Raw genomic sequence first — 16720 nt, 5'->3', positions numbered from 1 at the left:
GTGAGGGAGTTTGTTCCACCATTGGGGAGTCAGAGCAGCGAACAGTTTTGACTGGGCTGAGCGGGAACTGTACTTCCTCAGTGGTAGGGAGGCGAGCAGGCCAGAGGTGGATGAACGCAGTGCCCTTATTTGGGTGTAGGGCCTGATCAGAGCCTGGAGGTACTGAGGTGCCGTTCCCCTCACAACTCCGTAGGCAAGCACCATGGTCTTGTAGCGGATGCGAGCTTCAACTGGAAGCCAGTGGAGAGAGCGGAGGAGCGGGGTGACGTGAGAGAACTTGGGAAGGTTGAACACTAGACGGGCTGCGGCGTTCTGGATGAGTTGTAGGGGTTTAATGGCACAGGCAGGAGCCCAGCCAACAGCGAGTTGCAGTAATCCAGACGGGAGATGACAAGTGCCTGGATTAGGACCTGCGCCGCTTCCTGTGTGAGGCAGGGTCGTACTCTGCGGATGTTGTAGAGCATGAACCTACAGGAACGGGCCACCGCCTTGATGTTAGTTGAGAACGACAGGGTGTTGTCCAGGATCACGCCAAGGTTCTTAGCGCTCTGGAAGGAGGACACAATGGAGTTGTCAACCGTGATGGCGAGATCATGGAACGGGCAGTCCTTCCCCGGGAGGAAGAGCAGCTCCGTCTTGCCGAAGTTCAGCTTGAGGTGGTGATCCGTCATCCACACTGATATGTCTGCCAGACATGCAGAGATGCGATTCGCCACCTGGTCATCAGAAGGGGGAAAGGAGAAGATTAATTGTGTGTCGTCTGCATAGCAATGATAGGAGAGACCATGTGAGGTTATGACAGAGCCAAGTGACTTGGTGTATAGCGAGAATAGGAGAGGGCCTAGAACAGAGCCCTGGGGACACCAGTGGTGAGAGCGCATGGTGAGGAGACAGATTCTCGCCACGCCACCTGGTAGGAGCGACCTGTCAGGTAGGATGCAATCCAAGCGTGGGCCACGCCGGAGATGCCCAACTCGGAGAGGGTGGAGAGGAGGATCTGATGGTTCACAGTATCGAAGGCAGCCGATAGGTCTAGAAGGATGAGAGCAGAGGAGAGAGAGTTAGCTTTAGCGGTGCGGAGCGCCTCCGTGATACAGAGAAGAGCAGTCTCAGTTGAATGACTAGTCTTGAAACCTGACTGATTTGGATCAAGAAGGTCATTCTGAGAGAGATAGCGGGAGAGCTGACCAAGGACGGCACGTTCAAGAGTTTTGGAGAGAAAAGAAAGAAGGGATACTGGTCTGTAGTTGTTGACATCGGAGGGATCGAGTGTAGGTTTTTTCAGAAGGGGTGCAACTCTCGCTCTCTTGAAGACGGAAGGGACGTAGCCAGCGGTCAGGGATAAGTTGATGAGCGAGGTGAGGTAAGGGAGAAGGTCTCCGGAAATGGTCTGGAGAAGAGAGGAGGGGATAGGGTCAAGCGGGCAGGTTGTTGGGCGGCCGGCCGTCACAAGACGCGAGATTTCATCTGGAGAGAGAGGGGAGAAAGAGGTCAGAGCACAGGGTAGGGCACTGTGAGCAGAACCAGCGGTGTCGTTTGACTTAGCAAACGAGGATCGGATGTCGTCGACCTTCTTTTCAAAATGGTTGACGAAGTCATCTGCAGAGAGGGAGGAGGGGGGGGAGGGGGAGGAGGATTCAGGAGGGAGGAGAAGGTGGCAAAGAGCTTCCTAGGGTTAGAGGCAGATGCTTGGAATTTAGAGTGGTAGAAAGTGGCTTTAGCAGCAGAGACAGAGGAGGAAAATATAGAGAGGAGGGAGTGAAAGATGTTGATGTTCCACACAGGTGTGGGCACAGGCACACGGACATGCACATACACTTACTGTACAGTGTCAATTGTATTTTATGTCTGTGAGTGGGTGTGAGTTGGTGTGTGTGTGTGTGTGTGTGTGTGTGTGTGTGTGTGTGTGTGTGTGTGTGTGTGTGTGTGTGTGTGTGTGTGTGTGTGTGTGTGTGTGTGTGTGTGTGTGTGTGTGTGTGTGTGTGTGTGTGTGTGTGCACACGTGCTGCGTGCATACTGGTGTGGCATGCATATTCATAGATGTGTGTCTAATACATATTTTCTATGCATTTATGGCTGCATCATTTTTGGTGAACTTCTTCATGGTATGGAAATGCGTTCTAAATGTTGATTCCCACAGGACATGAGAGAGTGTGTGAAAGTGGGAGCTTATGTGGCTTCTGGTGTACACTACCATCGTCACTGATGCTTGCACCGATCATTCAAATCCCTGCCGTAAACATAGCAATTTCGCTAGCACCTAGCGTTAGCATTCCGGTTGTAAACAGATAAACGTTACTAGCACCTAGGCATTAGCATACCTGTTGTTAAGGCCTTGATAGCATAGCACTTCTGAGAGAGAGCCAGAGAGTGTGAAAGATAGAAAGAAGAGAATAAGAGAAAAGTTAGAGAGAGACAGACATAGAAAGGGATAGGAGAAAATTGAAAAGGAAACATTTTCATTTTGAGTGCTGCTGTAAACAAGAAACTATCACTCAGTCCCTCTCTCTCCTTCCCTCTGTCTATCACTCTCTCTCGGAATCTCTCTCCCTTCCTCCTTCCTTCATTCCCTGTCTGTGAGAGAAGGCAGAGAGAAGGAAGGCAAAAAGGGGGAAGATGGCACGGCAGAGGGCTTGGTGGGGCCAGCCACTGGCCCAAAGCTTAAAGGGTTTCATTATTTATTTCCCTATGCTCCAAGGCTCCAGCCCCGATCCCAGTGACTGAACCTTTGAAGATTGGGGGCTTTGATGGGAATATAATTTCGTTTTTGTGGTTGCTTCTGTCCCCTGTGCCTCACTTTCCTACTTCCTAACCCTCTTCCCTCGCCTCTCGTCTCGTCTTGTCTATCTTTCACCCCTCTACCCTTTCCCCCTTTCCCTGTGGGTGTGTCAGTGCCCCTTTGTTGGTATGTGGGTAAAGTTATGTACTCTGTATGAAAACAGAGTACAGGATAGATCTGCTGCAAGATATCAGAGCAAGATAAACATACAACATGGGGAGGACAATGGCACACTCACATGAGGATTTCAGGACAATTGGGTACTTAAGAGAAATAGCACTTAAGGACTACATTGGGACACATCACCTTGCAGCAGCTCACAGCTGACCTAAGACAGTTAGGACCCATGGGCTATTACAAGTTATAAGTTATATATCAATAACAGTCACTAATTAATCATTACCTCACATCAATGATCATTCTGAACAGTCATAACCTTCTTGGTTCCGCAAGAACCCCAGCTTTGAGTATTATTCAATACTACACAAATTGGTTTCATTATTTACTAGCTAACTAAATAATAACGACAAAGGTCCCTAGTAGACTGACAAGATATGATGGCTTATTACACAGAGATGGAGAAGGGGGTGGGAAAATAGACTGATAGAGGAAAAGGGACATTTATCATGGATAGATTTTAGGACTGTCCTCACATTAATCATATACCTTGCCCACGAACCGCCACTCATTTGGACTAAGAAAATAATTAATGTATTTACGTGTTGAAAGCCGTTCGTTCGTCGTTTATCTCGGTCGGAACCAAGCCCTCTCGGAAAGTTGTTTCGGTTAGCCTTTCCTGTGGGCTACTTGTACATGCTCTAATTGTCAACCAGAGGTCACAATGTCCTTTTTTTTACCCAATTTCGTGGTAACCAATCGGTAGTAGTTAAAGTCTTGTCTCGTCGCTGCAGCTCCCGTACGGACTCAAGAGGCGAAGGTCGAGGGCCATGCGTCCTCCGAAACACAAGCCAAACTGCTTCTTGACACAATGCACATCCAACCCGGAAGCCAGCCGCACCAATGTGTCAGAGGAAACACTGTACAATTGGCGACCTGGTCAGCGTGCACTGTGCCCGGACCGCCACAGGAGTCGCTAGTGCACAATGAGACAAGGATATCCCTGCCGCCAAACCCTCCCTGACCCGGACGACGCTGGACCAATTGTGTGTCGCCCCATGGACCTTCCAGTCACGGCCGGCTGCGACAGAGCCTAGGCTCGATCCCAGAATCTCTGGTGGCACAACTAGCACTGCGATGCAGTGCCTTAGACCACTGAGCCCCCCGGGAGGCCAGATGTCCTTCTTCTTAGTTGTCTGGTCTCCAATGGGCTGTTTCCTAAGAACAGCTACTTAGCCATACCATTGATTGTCTGAGAGGGGAGTTTTCTTCTCCTCTTCCTCAGATAGATAGTCAATGTTCCAAACCACTTTACACACGCAGCTGCAGACTGGTGGTGACTTGGTCTAGTCTGGTGAGTTTATCTTCTTCACCTCATGTTGAGGTTAAGTTGTAACCATTTCAATGTGTTGACCATGGTCTCACGTCTTTCTGGTCTGATAAGTTCATTCTTAGCCAGTCCATATAAGCACTCTGGTCAGAAAGGACAATTCGATCACGCTGACAAGCTCTCTGACCTCACTCAGGGCATGGCTACTTAATGTGCAAAGGACATCAAAAACCATTATCTCATTAGACAACCAAAAGACATTCATATCTTAACAGAAATACTGTCATCATTATTCATATTAATTTCACATCAGAGTGGATGAAAACTTGACAGTCAAAGGAGGTTTCCTTCCTAAGTTACAGTATTTGGTTCATACAGTTTTTAATAACATCACAAAAAGACACACAATATGACATTAGTTTTCTACATCTACCTACTGACCATTTCCCACATTCCCCATGTAAGAATTATTGTTCCATTATCCACTTTTGGACATTAGAGTTTTGTTGGCAAAAGTATTCTGGAGACAAAGTTATTATTTTGGTTGATACTGAAGACCCAAGAGAGAGTTCTCTCCTGCTTAATTTACGACCGGGTGTGAGGTCTCAAAACTCCCGCCGTTCCCTGGTGGGAGAGGGTCTGGTGATTGTCAGCCATTGCCAAGCTGATCTGACCCATTGTGATCATCACGTGTAGTCATGACAACGTATTACCGTGTGTGTATGTGTGCCACCAAATCTGCATAGAACCCAACTTTAGAATCATGCATGCACACCATGATTTCATGATAGCTAATTGGCTAATTGTCTCACTGGGTCAAGATGCCATGGGTCATGGTGCAACAGTCAGCAATGTTTAGTCCTCTCTGTGCATCCAGATGTTCCACAAACTCTCAAGCAACTCTCATACATTCTGATGCCAGGCTAGTATGACCTACTGGGTGTTGAACCCTGTGCCTCCAAACATGAAGGCTTTTCTTAGAACCATTGAGTTAAATCCCTACTCTGGCAACTAACACAAGTCTCCAGAGCTCAGACAAGGTTAATAATCACACAATTGTGTAGTTCACTGAACCACCTCTGCTTCACTAACGTATCAGATAACCTTTGTGTGTTCCAACATCATAGCCTAATAGTGCAGGAACAGCACTAATGATCAGCCAATGAGAAGTCCAGTCAATAGGACATTCAGTACAGAATTAACACAGGGTTAGTTTGATTAGCTGGAGCAGGTATTCCCACTGATACCACTCCACTGGTTACTGATTAATGACGTTAGTAACGCTTATTGAATTCAATACTGATGACTTTAGGTGTTCTTTATTGACATTTGAAGAGGGGTTGGACGGCACCAGTTTTGCAATATGAAAATGAAATACCAGTTCTGTCATGTTTGTCATTTATTATCTTGTCTTGTCCCTGTGCTTCCCATTCTATTCGTTTCCCTCTGCTGGTCTTATTTGGTTCTTTCCCTCCTTCTAGCCCTCTCTCCCCCTCCCTCTCTCACTCTCTCGCTCTCTCTTCTCTCTATCGTTCCGTTCCTGCTCCCAGCTGTTCCTATTCCCCTAATCATCATTTAGTCTTCCCACACCTGTTCCCGATCCTTTCCCCTGATTAGAGTCCCTATTTATTCCTTTGTGTTCCGTTCCTGTGCCGTCAGTTCCTTGTATTGTATTCACCATGCTGTGATTGCGTTTCGCCCTGTCCTGTCGTGTTTTTGCCGTGATTGTGTATCACCCTGTCCTGTCGTGTTTGTGCCTTCATCAGACGCTGCGTGTGAGCAGGTGTCTCAGTCGACTACGGCCTGCGCCTACCCGAAGCGACCTGCAGTCTGTGGCCGCTTCTCCAGTTGTTTTCCCCTCTACAATCTAGAGGATTTCTGTTATTCCGTTTTGAACATTAATAAACTCTGTTTCTGTTAAGTCGCGTTTGGGTCCTCGTTCACCTGCATGACAGAAGGAACTGACCAAGGAATGGACCCAGCGACTTCAGACGCTGTTTACACTGCCGTCAAGATCCAAGGAGCCATGCTCGGCAGACACGAGCAGGAATTGTCTGCTGCTCGCCATGCCGTGGAGAACCTGGCCGCTCAGGTTTCCGACCTCTCTGGACAGTTCCAGAGTCTACGTCTCGTGCCACCTGTTACTTCCTGGCCTGCCGAGCCTCCAGAACCCAGGGTTAATAACCCACCTTGCTACTCCGGGCAGCCCACTGAGTGCCGCTCCTTTCTCACGCAGTGTGAGATTGTGTTCTCTCTCCAACCCCACACATACTCTAGAGAGAGAGCTCGGGTTGCTTACGTCATTTCACTCCTTACTGGCCGGGCTCGAGAATGGGGCACAGCTATCTGGGAGGCAAGGGCTGATTGCTCTAACAGATTCCAGAACTTTAAAGAGGAGATGATTCGGGTTTTTGACCGTTCAGTTTTTGGTGGGGAGGCTTCTAGGGCCCTGGCTTCCTTATGCCAAGGTGAACGGTCCATAACGGATTATTCCATTGAGTTTCGCACTCTTGCTGCCTCTAGTGAGTGGAACGAGCCGGCGCTGCTCGCTCGTTTTCTGGAGGGACTCCACGCAGTGGTTAAGGATGAGATTCTCTCCCGGGAGGTTCCTTCAGATGTGGACTCTTTGATTGCTCTCGCCATCCGCATAGAACGACGGGTAGATCTTCGTCACCGGGCTCGTGGAAGAGAGCTCGCATCAACGGTGTTTCCCTGCTCCGCATCGCAACCATCTCCCTCCTCTGGCTTTGAGACTGAGCCCATGCAGCTGGGAGGGATTCGCATCTCGACTAAGGAGAGGGAACGGAGGATCACCAACCGCCTGTGCCTCTATTGCGGAGTTGCTGGACATTTTGTTAATTCATGTCCAGTAAGAGGCCAGAGCCCATCAGTAAGCGGAGGGCTACTGGTGAGCGCTACTACTCAGGTCCCTTCATCTAGATCTTGTACTACTATGTCGGTCCATCTACGCTGGACCGGTTCGGGTGCTACATGCAGTGCCTTGATTGACTCTGGGGCTGAGGGTTGTTTCATGGACGAAGCATGGGTTCGGAAACATAACATTCCTTTCAGACCGTTAGACAAGCCTACGCCCATGTTTGCCTTAGATGGTAGTCATCTTCCCAGTATCAAATTTGAGACACTACCTTTAACTCTCACAGTATCTGGTAACCACAGTGAGACTATTTCTTTTTTGATTTTCCGTTCACCGTTTACACCTGTTGTTTTGGGTCATCCCTGGCTAGTATGTCATAATCCTTCTATTAATTGGTCTAGTAATTCTATCCTATCCTGGAACGTTTCTTGTCATGTGAAGTGTTTAATGTCTGCCATCCCTCCCGTTTCTTCTCTCCCTACTTCTCAGGAGGAACCTGGCGATTTGACAGGAGTGCCGGAGGAATATCATGATCTGCGCACGGTCTTCAGTCGGTCCCGAGCCAACTCCCTTCCTCCTCACCGGTCGTATGATTGTAGTATTGATCTCCTTCCAGGGACCACGCCTCCTCGAGGTAGACTATACTCTCTGTCGGCTCCCGAACGTAAGGCTCTCGAGGATTATTTGTCTGTGTCTCTTGACGCCGGTACCATAGTGCCTTCTTCTTCTCCGGCCGGGCGGGGTTCTTTTTGTTAAGAAGAAGGACGGTACTCTGCGCCCCTGCGTGGATTATCGAGGGCTGAATGACATAACGGTTAAGAATCGTTATCCGCTTCCCCTTATGTCATCAGCCTTCGAGATTCTGCAGGGAGCCAGGTGCTTTACTAAGTTGGACCTTCGTAACGCTTACCATCTCGTGCGCATCAGAGAGGGGGACGAGTGGAAAACGGCGTTTAACACTCCGTTAGGGCATTTTGAGTACCGGGTTCTGCCGTTCGGTCTCGCCAATGCGCCAGCTGTTTTTCAGGCATTAGTTAATGATGTTCTGAGAGACATGCTGAACATTTTTGTTTTTGTCTATCTTGACGATATCCTGATTTTTTTCTCCGTCACTCGAGATTCATGTTCAGCACGTTCGACGTGTTCTACAGCGCCTTTTAGAGAATTGTCTCTACGTAAAGGCTGAGAAGTGCTCTTTTCATGTCTCCTCCGTTACTTTTCTCGGTTCCGTTATTTCCGCTGAAGGCATTCAGATGGATTCCGCTAAGGTCCAAGCTGTCAGTGATTGGCCCGTTCCAAGGTCACGTGTCGAGTTGCAGCGCTTTTTAGGTTTCGCTAATTTCTATCGGCGTTTCATTCGTAATTTCGGTCAAGTTGCTGCCCCTCTCACAGCTCTTACTTCTGTCAAGACGTGTTTTAAGTGGTCGGTTCCGCCCAGGGAGCTTTTGATCTTCTAAAAGAACGTTTTACGTCCGCTCCTATCCTCGTTACTCCTGACGTCACTAGACAATTCATTGTCGAGGTTGACGCTTCAGAGGTAGGCGTGGGAGCCATTCTATCCCAGCGCTTCCAGTCTGACGATAAGGTTCATCCGTGCGCTTATTTTCTCATCGCCTGTCGCCATCTGAGCGCAACTATGATGTGGGTAACCGTGAACTGCTCGCCATCCGCTTAGCCCTAGGCGAATGGCGACAGTGGTTGGAGGGGGCGACCGTTCCTTTTGTCGTTTGGACAGACCATAAGAACCTTGAGTACATCCGTTCTGCCAAACGACTTAATGCCCGTCAAGCTCGTTGGGCGTTGTTTTTCGCTCGTTTCGAGTTTGTGATTTCTTACCGTCCGGGTAGCAAGAACACCAAGCCTGATGCCTTATCCCGTCTGTTTAGTTCTTCTGTGGCTTCTACTGATCCCGAGGGGATTCTTCCTTATGGGCGTGTTGTCGGGTTGACAGTCTGGGGAATTGAAAGACAGGTTAAGCAAGCACTCACGCACACTGCGTCGCCGCGCGCTGTCCTAGTAACCTCCTTTTCGTTCCTGTTTCCACTCGTCTGGCTGTTCTTCAGTGGGCTCACTCTGCCAAGTTAGCTGGTCATCCCGGTGTTCGAGGCACTCTTGCGTCTATTCGCCAGCGCTTTTGGTGGCCGACTCAGGAGCGTGACACGCGCCGTTTCGTGGCTGCGTGTTCAGACTGCGCGCAGAAGAAGTCTGGTAATTTTTTTCTGCTTCTGCTCCTGGTCTTGCTGGGTCTCAGTCTGTTCCCTGCCATCGCATCTCTCCTGTTCTTGTCCCTGCCCTTGCTGTGTCTCAGTCTGTCCCTAGTTCTCATTTTTTTCTTAGAGTAGTACCCTAGTTTCCCTTTTTATCGTTTTTCGTTACGGTCCTGAGGAGAGGAGTTGGGTTCTTTCTCGGGACGTGCTGGACCGTTTGATCTATGATTTCCTCCGTTGCCGCCAGTGTTCCTCCTCGAGAGCGCCAGGAGGCGCTCGGTGAGTGGGGGGTACTGTCATGTTTGTCATTTATTATCTTGTCTTGTCCCTGTGCTTCCCATTCTATTCGTTTCCCTCTGCTGGTCTTATTTGGTTCTTTCCTCCTTCTAGCCCTCTCTCCCCCTCCCTCTCTCACTCTCTCGCTCTCTCTTCTCTCTATCGTTCCGTTCCTGCTCCCAGCTGTTCCTATTCCCCTAATCATCATTTAGTCTTCCCACACCTGTTCCCGATCCTTTCCCCTGATTAGAGTCCCTATTTATTCCTTTGTGTTCCGTTCCTGTGCCGTCAGTTCCTTGTATTGTATTCACCATGCTGTGATTGCGTTTCGCCCTGTCCTGTCGTGTTTTTGCCGTGATTGTGTATCACCCTGTCCTGTCGTGTTTTGTGCCTTCATCAGACGCTGCGTGTGAGCAGGTGTCTCAGTCGACTACGGCCTGCGCCTACCCGAAGCGACCTGCAGTCTGTGGCCGCTTCTCCAGTTGTTTTCCCCTCTACAATCTAGAGGATTTCTGTTATTCCGTTTTGAACATTAATAAACTCTGTTTCTGTTAAGTCGCGTTTGGGTCCTCGTTCACCTGCATGACAAGTTCTTTGCCAAACCCAGCTAAATATTATATACATGTAGATGCAATCTCTACTGTACTGTAAATGCTAACCTGTGTAGATAATTGTGAATACATTGTGTTTATTTTCTGTATTTACAGTTTATGGTACCTGTGTCTTTGGCTAACAAGACAGACCCTTTAATAAAGCAATTAGAGTGAGATTTATTGAGAGAAACCATGGCCAGCTGTCCAGCTTCACCCCTCATGTTTTCACTGAGCTGGCATTTATACTGCTAGCATTCTGTAAATCCAGCTCAGCTTTAATATAATAATAATAATATATGCCATTTAACAGACGCTTTTATCCAAAGCGACTTACAGTCATGTGTGCATACATTCTACGTATGGGTGGTCCTGGGAATTGAACCCACTACCCTGGCGTTACAAGCGCCATGCTCTACCAACTGAGCTACAGAAGGACCAGAGGACTGGAGGGCTTTCTTGACTGGAGGTGCTGTTGGTGGGGAGGGGGCACGGGGGGGGTGTGCTGTATGTGTGTCTGTGTGCATGTGTATGTCTATCCTCCTGAGGTTTGCACTTGGCATCTTGTAGGTAGATTTGGTCATACTGCAGCTACTGCAACATATTAACATATTCATCTAACTCATGTACCGTTTAGGTAATTGAATGGTTAGCAAATGTCGATCTATGTTTATAAGCATAAAGTGTACTACCCATTGAGCTGCCATTACCCCTCTAATGTGATATCTCAAAGTAGGAGTTGTAACATTGGTTTGAATCATGACGCTTTATTGACTTTGACAGTATCACACAAAATGGAGGCTGCCACACGACATTCATGATGATGTCAGTACGGGCTAATTGTTCATGGCACAAATGGTACACAAACAGTAGCTGTTTTGTCTGGATGTTTGGAGGCCAAAAAAAATGCATTTTTATTATTGGTCACTAATGTGTCTCGTCATTATGTTTCTTTTTCTTTTTCTGTGATTATGTAGGAGTACTGTTTGTGAAAGAACGTGACACAAATGTCTGTAGTAGCTGTACAGACCACACAGTATTTGTGAGTCACATGGTGTGTGGCCAAAATAACCCAATGTTCTATGCAAGGAACATATGTACTGTACCTTTCTATCACATCCATAAACCTACCTCAAGTTTAGCCCAAGGTCCATTGGAAAATGTTACCACATTATCAGGTGGAGGTTCTGTACCTTTCTACCTTTTCCAGAGTGTGAAAACAGGTAGTTGAAATGTCCCCACGTATCTGCTGTGTCGTGGTGTATTACGATAGAGTAATATCAGATACCAGTGTGTGACTAATGAGTTAAATTTGCTGGTTTGTGGTTGCGTTGTGGCAGGAGCAGGACCTTAACAAGTGGTAGCCATATCGCTGTTCCCGCAGGCCCTGGCATAGACCCAAGCTGCCAGGCTAGACATGGGCTCTGGCACTGCCACTCAGTCTCTTATTCCCACCACGTCTTGCTGTCTCAGTCTTTATTTTTCTCCTATGTACTCTCCCTTTCCATTCCTCTATGCTCTCTCTTTGTGTCTGCACGTTCTCCTCTTCATTGTTCAGGCCCTAGCACCAAATGGTTTTTGTTGAGTGGGCTCCAATGTTAAAGATCTCATGGATAGTCAGTACTTACATTACATCCATCCAGGAGCTATGCAGTTTAAAAACATTTTTTTAGGGCCATTAAAGTATTCAATAAGTACTTTGAATCACGCACTAATATTATTAATTTCTCCTAATTTTCTCTCTTTTTCTTCTCTTTCTGCAGGTGGAGCGAGAGATAGCCATTCTGAAGCTCATAGAGCACCCTCACGTTTTAAAGTTGCACGACGTCTACGAAAACAAGAAATATTTGTAAGTGTCCTTTCCAAAAACTATTTGGTTCACTGAAGCGCTGTAACAAATGTGCTTCCCTTAAACTGTTAAATTGCATATTTGGAGAAGCACCAATGCATAGCAACATGCTAGCAAACAAGCAAGGCAGGCTGAAAATCACTTGAGCAAACAAGAAATACAAGCTGAAAATCACTTGAGAAATGTATTTTCCAGGGCCATTCTAACACTGGCATGTAATGTTTCATTGAGTCTCCCTCAGTTTTAGCTGCCTATTCAGAAGCCTGTGGGTTTAATGTAGATCCATATGTTATCCTATGTATTAATCTTTCCTGTGTCCCTGCTCCAATGGCTCTGCTTAATGCACTATTCAATAATTGTTACAGTCGCCAACGACGACTGGTGTGGGAATTTGTTTCCCTAATATTCCGATGACACAGACGAATCGCCGACACGGACGCAAAGTGTTTGCCTCGGATACATTTTCCCACTCACAAATCATGTGTGAATGTGTTCCTAATTTAACTAGCGTTGACAGGTCCCTTAATCTGCTAATAAATCAGGAAGTGTTGTGAGTGGGAGAGAGGGGGGTTGTGGGAATGTGGAGTATCCTGCTACAGTAGGGATACCACAGTGTGTCTTCAGTGCTTTCTCACAGATCTAGCACAGTAGCTACCGCAGAAAGTACCACAAGAGTTAACACATATACTCTCACAGTAGCAACCGCTGAAGATACAACTACAAAGGAGAGGAAATTCTATGGATCGAAGACCAATGCTCCAAATGTTAGAAATACATATTAACACTTGAGGGTGCACTAAAAGCAGTGGTTTCAGGATCAACATGAATTAATGATTGGGTGTGCCCCATTAAATGACTAAAATGTCAATATAATGTAAATGTGTAGTCAGCTTCGGCCAGCTTGAGGCTAGCTGTTTCTGGCCTTTCACTACAAGCATTCCTGGATCTTGTAAACTAATTTTGTAATACCTATCCAGAGACACATCAAATTAAATTGTATTCGTCACATGCGCCGAACACAGTGAAATGCTTACTTACAAGCCCTTAATATTCTATGGATCAAAGACCAATGCTCCAAATGTTAGAAATACATATTAACACTTGAGGGTGCACTAAAAGCAGTGGTTTCAGGATCAACATGAATTAATGATTGGGTGTGCCCCATTAAATGACTAAAATGTCAATATAATGTAAATGTGTAGTCAGCTTCGGCCAGCTTGAGGCTAGCTGTTTCTGGCCTTTCACTACAAGCATTCCTGGATCTTGTAAACTAATTTTGTAATACCTATCCAGAGACACATCAAATTAAATTGTATTCGTCACATGCGCCGAACACAGTGAAATGCTTACTTACAAGCCCTTAACCAACAATGCCGTTTTAAGAAAAATAAGTGTTGAGTAAAAAAGAGTTAAGTAAAAAATAACAAATAAATAGTTAAAGAGCAGCAGTAAAATAACAGTAGCGAGGCTGTATACAAGGGGTACGGGTGCAGTCAATGTGCGGGGCACAGGTTAGTCGAGCTGGTAAGAAGCCTTTTGGACCTAGACTTGTTGCTCCGGTATCGCTTGTCATGCGGTACTGTAGCAGAGAGAACAGTCTATGACAAGGGTGGCTGGAGTCTTTGACAATTTTTAGGGCCTTCCTCTGACACTGCCTAGAATAGGTGTCCTGGGCCATACGATCTACATCACTGCCTGGTATGGCAACTGCGGTCGGAGGCCGAGCAGTTGCCATACCAGGCAGTGATGCAACCAGTTAGAATGCTCTCGATGGTGCAACTGTAATAATTTTTGAGGATCTGAGGACCAATGCCAAGTCTTTTCAGTCTCCTGTGGGGGAATGGGCTTTGTTGTGCCCTCTTCACGACTGTCTTGGCGTGTTTGGACCATGATAGTTTGTTGGTGATGTGGACACCAAGGAACTTGAAGCTCTCAACCTTCTCCACGTCTGCATGCTGGGTCCTCCTTTTCCTCTAGTCCATAATCATCTCCTTTGTCTTGATCACATTGAAGGAGAGGTTGTTATCCTGGCACCACACGGCCAGGTCTCTGACCTCCTCTCTATAGGCTGTCTCATCGTTGTCAGTGATCAGGCCTACTGTTGTTGTGTCGTCGGCAAACTTAATGACGGTATTGGAGTCGTGCCTGGACACCTACTATAGAGATATGTTGTAATATATATAATATAAAGCTCTAGTCTGTGTATCTAACGTGTGTGGTTCCCTCACTCTCCAGGTATCTGGTGCTAGAGCACGTGTCAGGCGGAGAGCTGTTTGACTACCTGGTCAAGAAGGGAAGGTTAACGCCCAAAGAGGCCAGGAAGTTCTTCAGACAGATCATCTCAGCTCTGGATTTCTGCCACAGTCACTCCATATGGTGAGTCATTAATCAATCAATCAAAATCAATCAAATGCATCATTTTTACATCAGCAGTTATCACAAAGTGATTTTTCCAGTATCCCTGCCAAGACCTGCTCCTGACACTGGACTATTGGAAAGCGGAAACATTAGCGTCTAATCAAAGGAAATGATAGTATAATGTGTATATTTTTATAGAGATTTCCTGGACAACATTCCTGACTGTCAGGTTTTCTTGTTTTGACCTCTGCTTGGTACTTGGGTAAATTATGTTTTTCTCTCACTTTCCCTCTCCCTCACCCTTTCCTTCTCTCCCTCTCACTCCCTCCCTCCTTCCCTCCTCCTCTACACAGTCACAGAGATCTGAAGCCAGAAAACCTGTTGTTAGATGAGAAGAACAACATCAGGATAGCAGACTTTGGCATGGCGTCTCTGCAGGTCGGGGATAGTCTGCTGGAGACCAGCTGCGGGTGAGCCAACTGTGTGTGTGTGTGTGTGTGTGTGTGTGTGTGTGTGTGTGTGTGTGTGTGTGTGTGTGTGTGTGTGTGTGTGTGTGTGTGTGTGTGTGTGTGTGTGTGTGTGTGTGTGTGTGTGTGTGTGTGCGTCTGTGTGTGTGCGTGTGTGTGTGTGTGTGTGTGTGTGTGTGTGTGTGTGTGTGTGTGTGTGTGTGTGTGTGTGTGTGTGTGTGTGTGTGTGTGTGTGTGTGTGTGTGTGTGTGTGTGTGTGTGTGTGTGTGTGTGTGTGTGTGTGTGTGTGTGTGTGTGTGTGTGTGTGTGTGTGTGTGTGTGTGTGTGTGTGTGTGTGTGTGTGTGTGTGTGTGTGCACGTGCGCGTGCGTGTGTGTGCGCTTGCGTTATGTATCATCCTTGTGCAATTTATAACTATAGGCTACATTGAGGTTTTTCTTTCATTATTTTAGGCAAAGGAAGGGGGCAAAAACAAGAGAAGGAAGGTGGCAGAAAAGTAATGTTTGGGAAAGATTTGGTGAAATGGTAAAAGAGGATGAGATCAGTGTGTGATGATTGTTAAGACTACACAAATTCGACAGTCACAAAACGGGGACTTCAAATAGGCCTGTGGCACGTCAAGGGAACTGTAGCCTGCTATCCAGATGAGTTAAATGGAAACTGAAATCTGGACATGACTACAGCTCTGTAACCTCTCACATAGCCTTGATATTAACTCCTGCAGAATAAGGGATTTCTTGCAGTAAAATGATAGGCTGCATCAAATTTAGGCAATATTTTGACTTGTGAACAGGAGTGGAGAAATACTGTACAGTGGTTCTTCCTTTAAAAGCACACTTTGCGGGCTGCAGAATTCTATCACCATACCCAAAACGGGCACGTGCGTGAGCAAATTCATTTTGTCCCCCACGCCGAACGCGATCACGACACGCAGTTTGAAATATCAAAAGAAACTCTGAACCAATTATACTTATTTGAGGACAGGTCGAAAAGCATTAAACATTTATGGAAATTTAGCTAGCTTGCAGTTGCTAGCTAATTTGTCCTAGTTAACTAGCTTGCTGTTGCTAGCTAATTTGTCCTGGGATATAAACACTGAGTTGTTATTTTACCTGAAATGCACAAGGTCTTCTACCCCGACAATTAATCGACGCATAAAACGGTCAACCAAATCATTTCTAGTCATCTCTCCTCCTTCCAGGCTTTGTCTTCTTTGGATTTTATATAGCAATTGGCATCTAACTTTCATAATAAAAGGTGTTTTACCATGACCGACCGAAGTTCATCTCTCAATCACAAGCGTGGGTATAACCAATGAGCAGATGGCACGTGGGAATCTGCTTCTATAAGCCAATGAGGAGATAAGAGAGGCAGGACTTGCACCGCGTTCAGCATCACAAATATAACAGACTTCTATTGTAATGCCTGGCAACGCAGATGCTTGTTGGTGTGCGGGAGGAGTGTGGGTGCTATGATTGAATAACATGTACTGTAGGTATACATTTATTGTGCAGTGCTCGTGCACGCTACACGAGCGGTGTGGTCAGCATGTTTGGCACGTTATTTAATTGTCAGCCACTGTTGCCATTCATGCTATTTAGTGGTAGTTTGACCACCAGACGGCATCTTTGAGAAGCATTTGATATTCTTAAATATTGACTGTACTAGAGAATGTGTAACCTTTTTTGTAAGAACATAGTTTATGGGATTGGTTTTAAGAAATGTAGCTTAACTAATTTGAATAATATTATGGTGGTTCTATTCCAAGAAAAACCCTCAGAAAATATGGCGCTGTTCAACGTGACGGTCGGGAATAGGTTACAGTACTAAGAACATAACATTTCCACACCCTAATTGTAGTCTAACCAATATC

The 16720-nt window shown here is 46.5% G+C and overlaps 1 protein-coding gene across 5 annotated transcripts in view; it reads left to right on the top strand.

The window, feature by feature from the left end:
- The window catches only part of LOC124035927 (serine/threonine-protein kinase BRSK2-like), a 183735-nt gene that overhangs the window by 113313 nt on the left and 53702 nt on the right, over positions 1–16720 (top strand). For all 5 annotated transcript variants that reach the window (XM_046349852.1, XM_046349853.1, XM_046349851.1 and 2 more), the window contains 3 exons: positions 11938–12023; positions 14259–14399; positions 14735–14851. In XM_046349852.1, coding sequence (XP_046205808.1) covers positions 11938–12023; positions 14259–14399; positions 14735–14851 — 344 coding nt within the window. The remainder of the gene's footprint in view (positions 1–11937; positions 12024–14258; positions 14400–14734; positions 14852–16720) is intronic.

This window comes from Oncorhynchus gorbuscha, linkage group LG05 (genome assembly GCF_021184085.1).
Source record: "Oncorhynchus gorbuscha isolate QuinsamMale2020 ecotype Even-year linkage group LG05, OgorEven_v1.0, whole genome shotgun sequence".
Taxonomy (NCBI): domain Eukaryota; kingdom Metazoa; phylum Chordata; class Actinopteri; order Salmoniformes; family Salmonidae; genus Oncorhynchus; species Oncorhynchus gorbuscha.
Note: the sequence above shows the minus strand (reverse complement) of the source record. Positions and strands in the feature narration are given on the sequence as shown.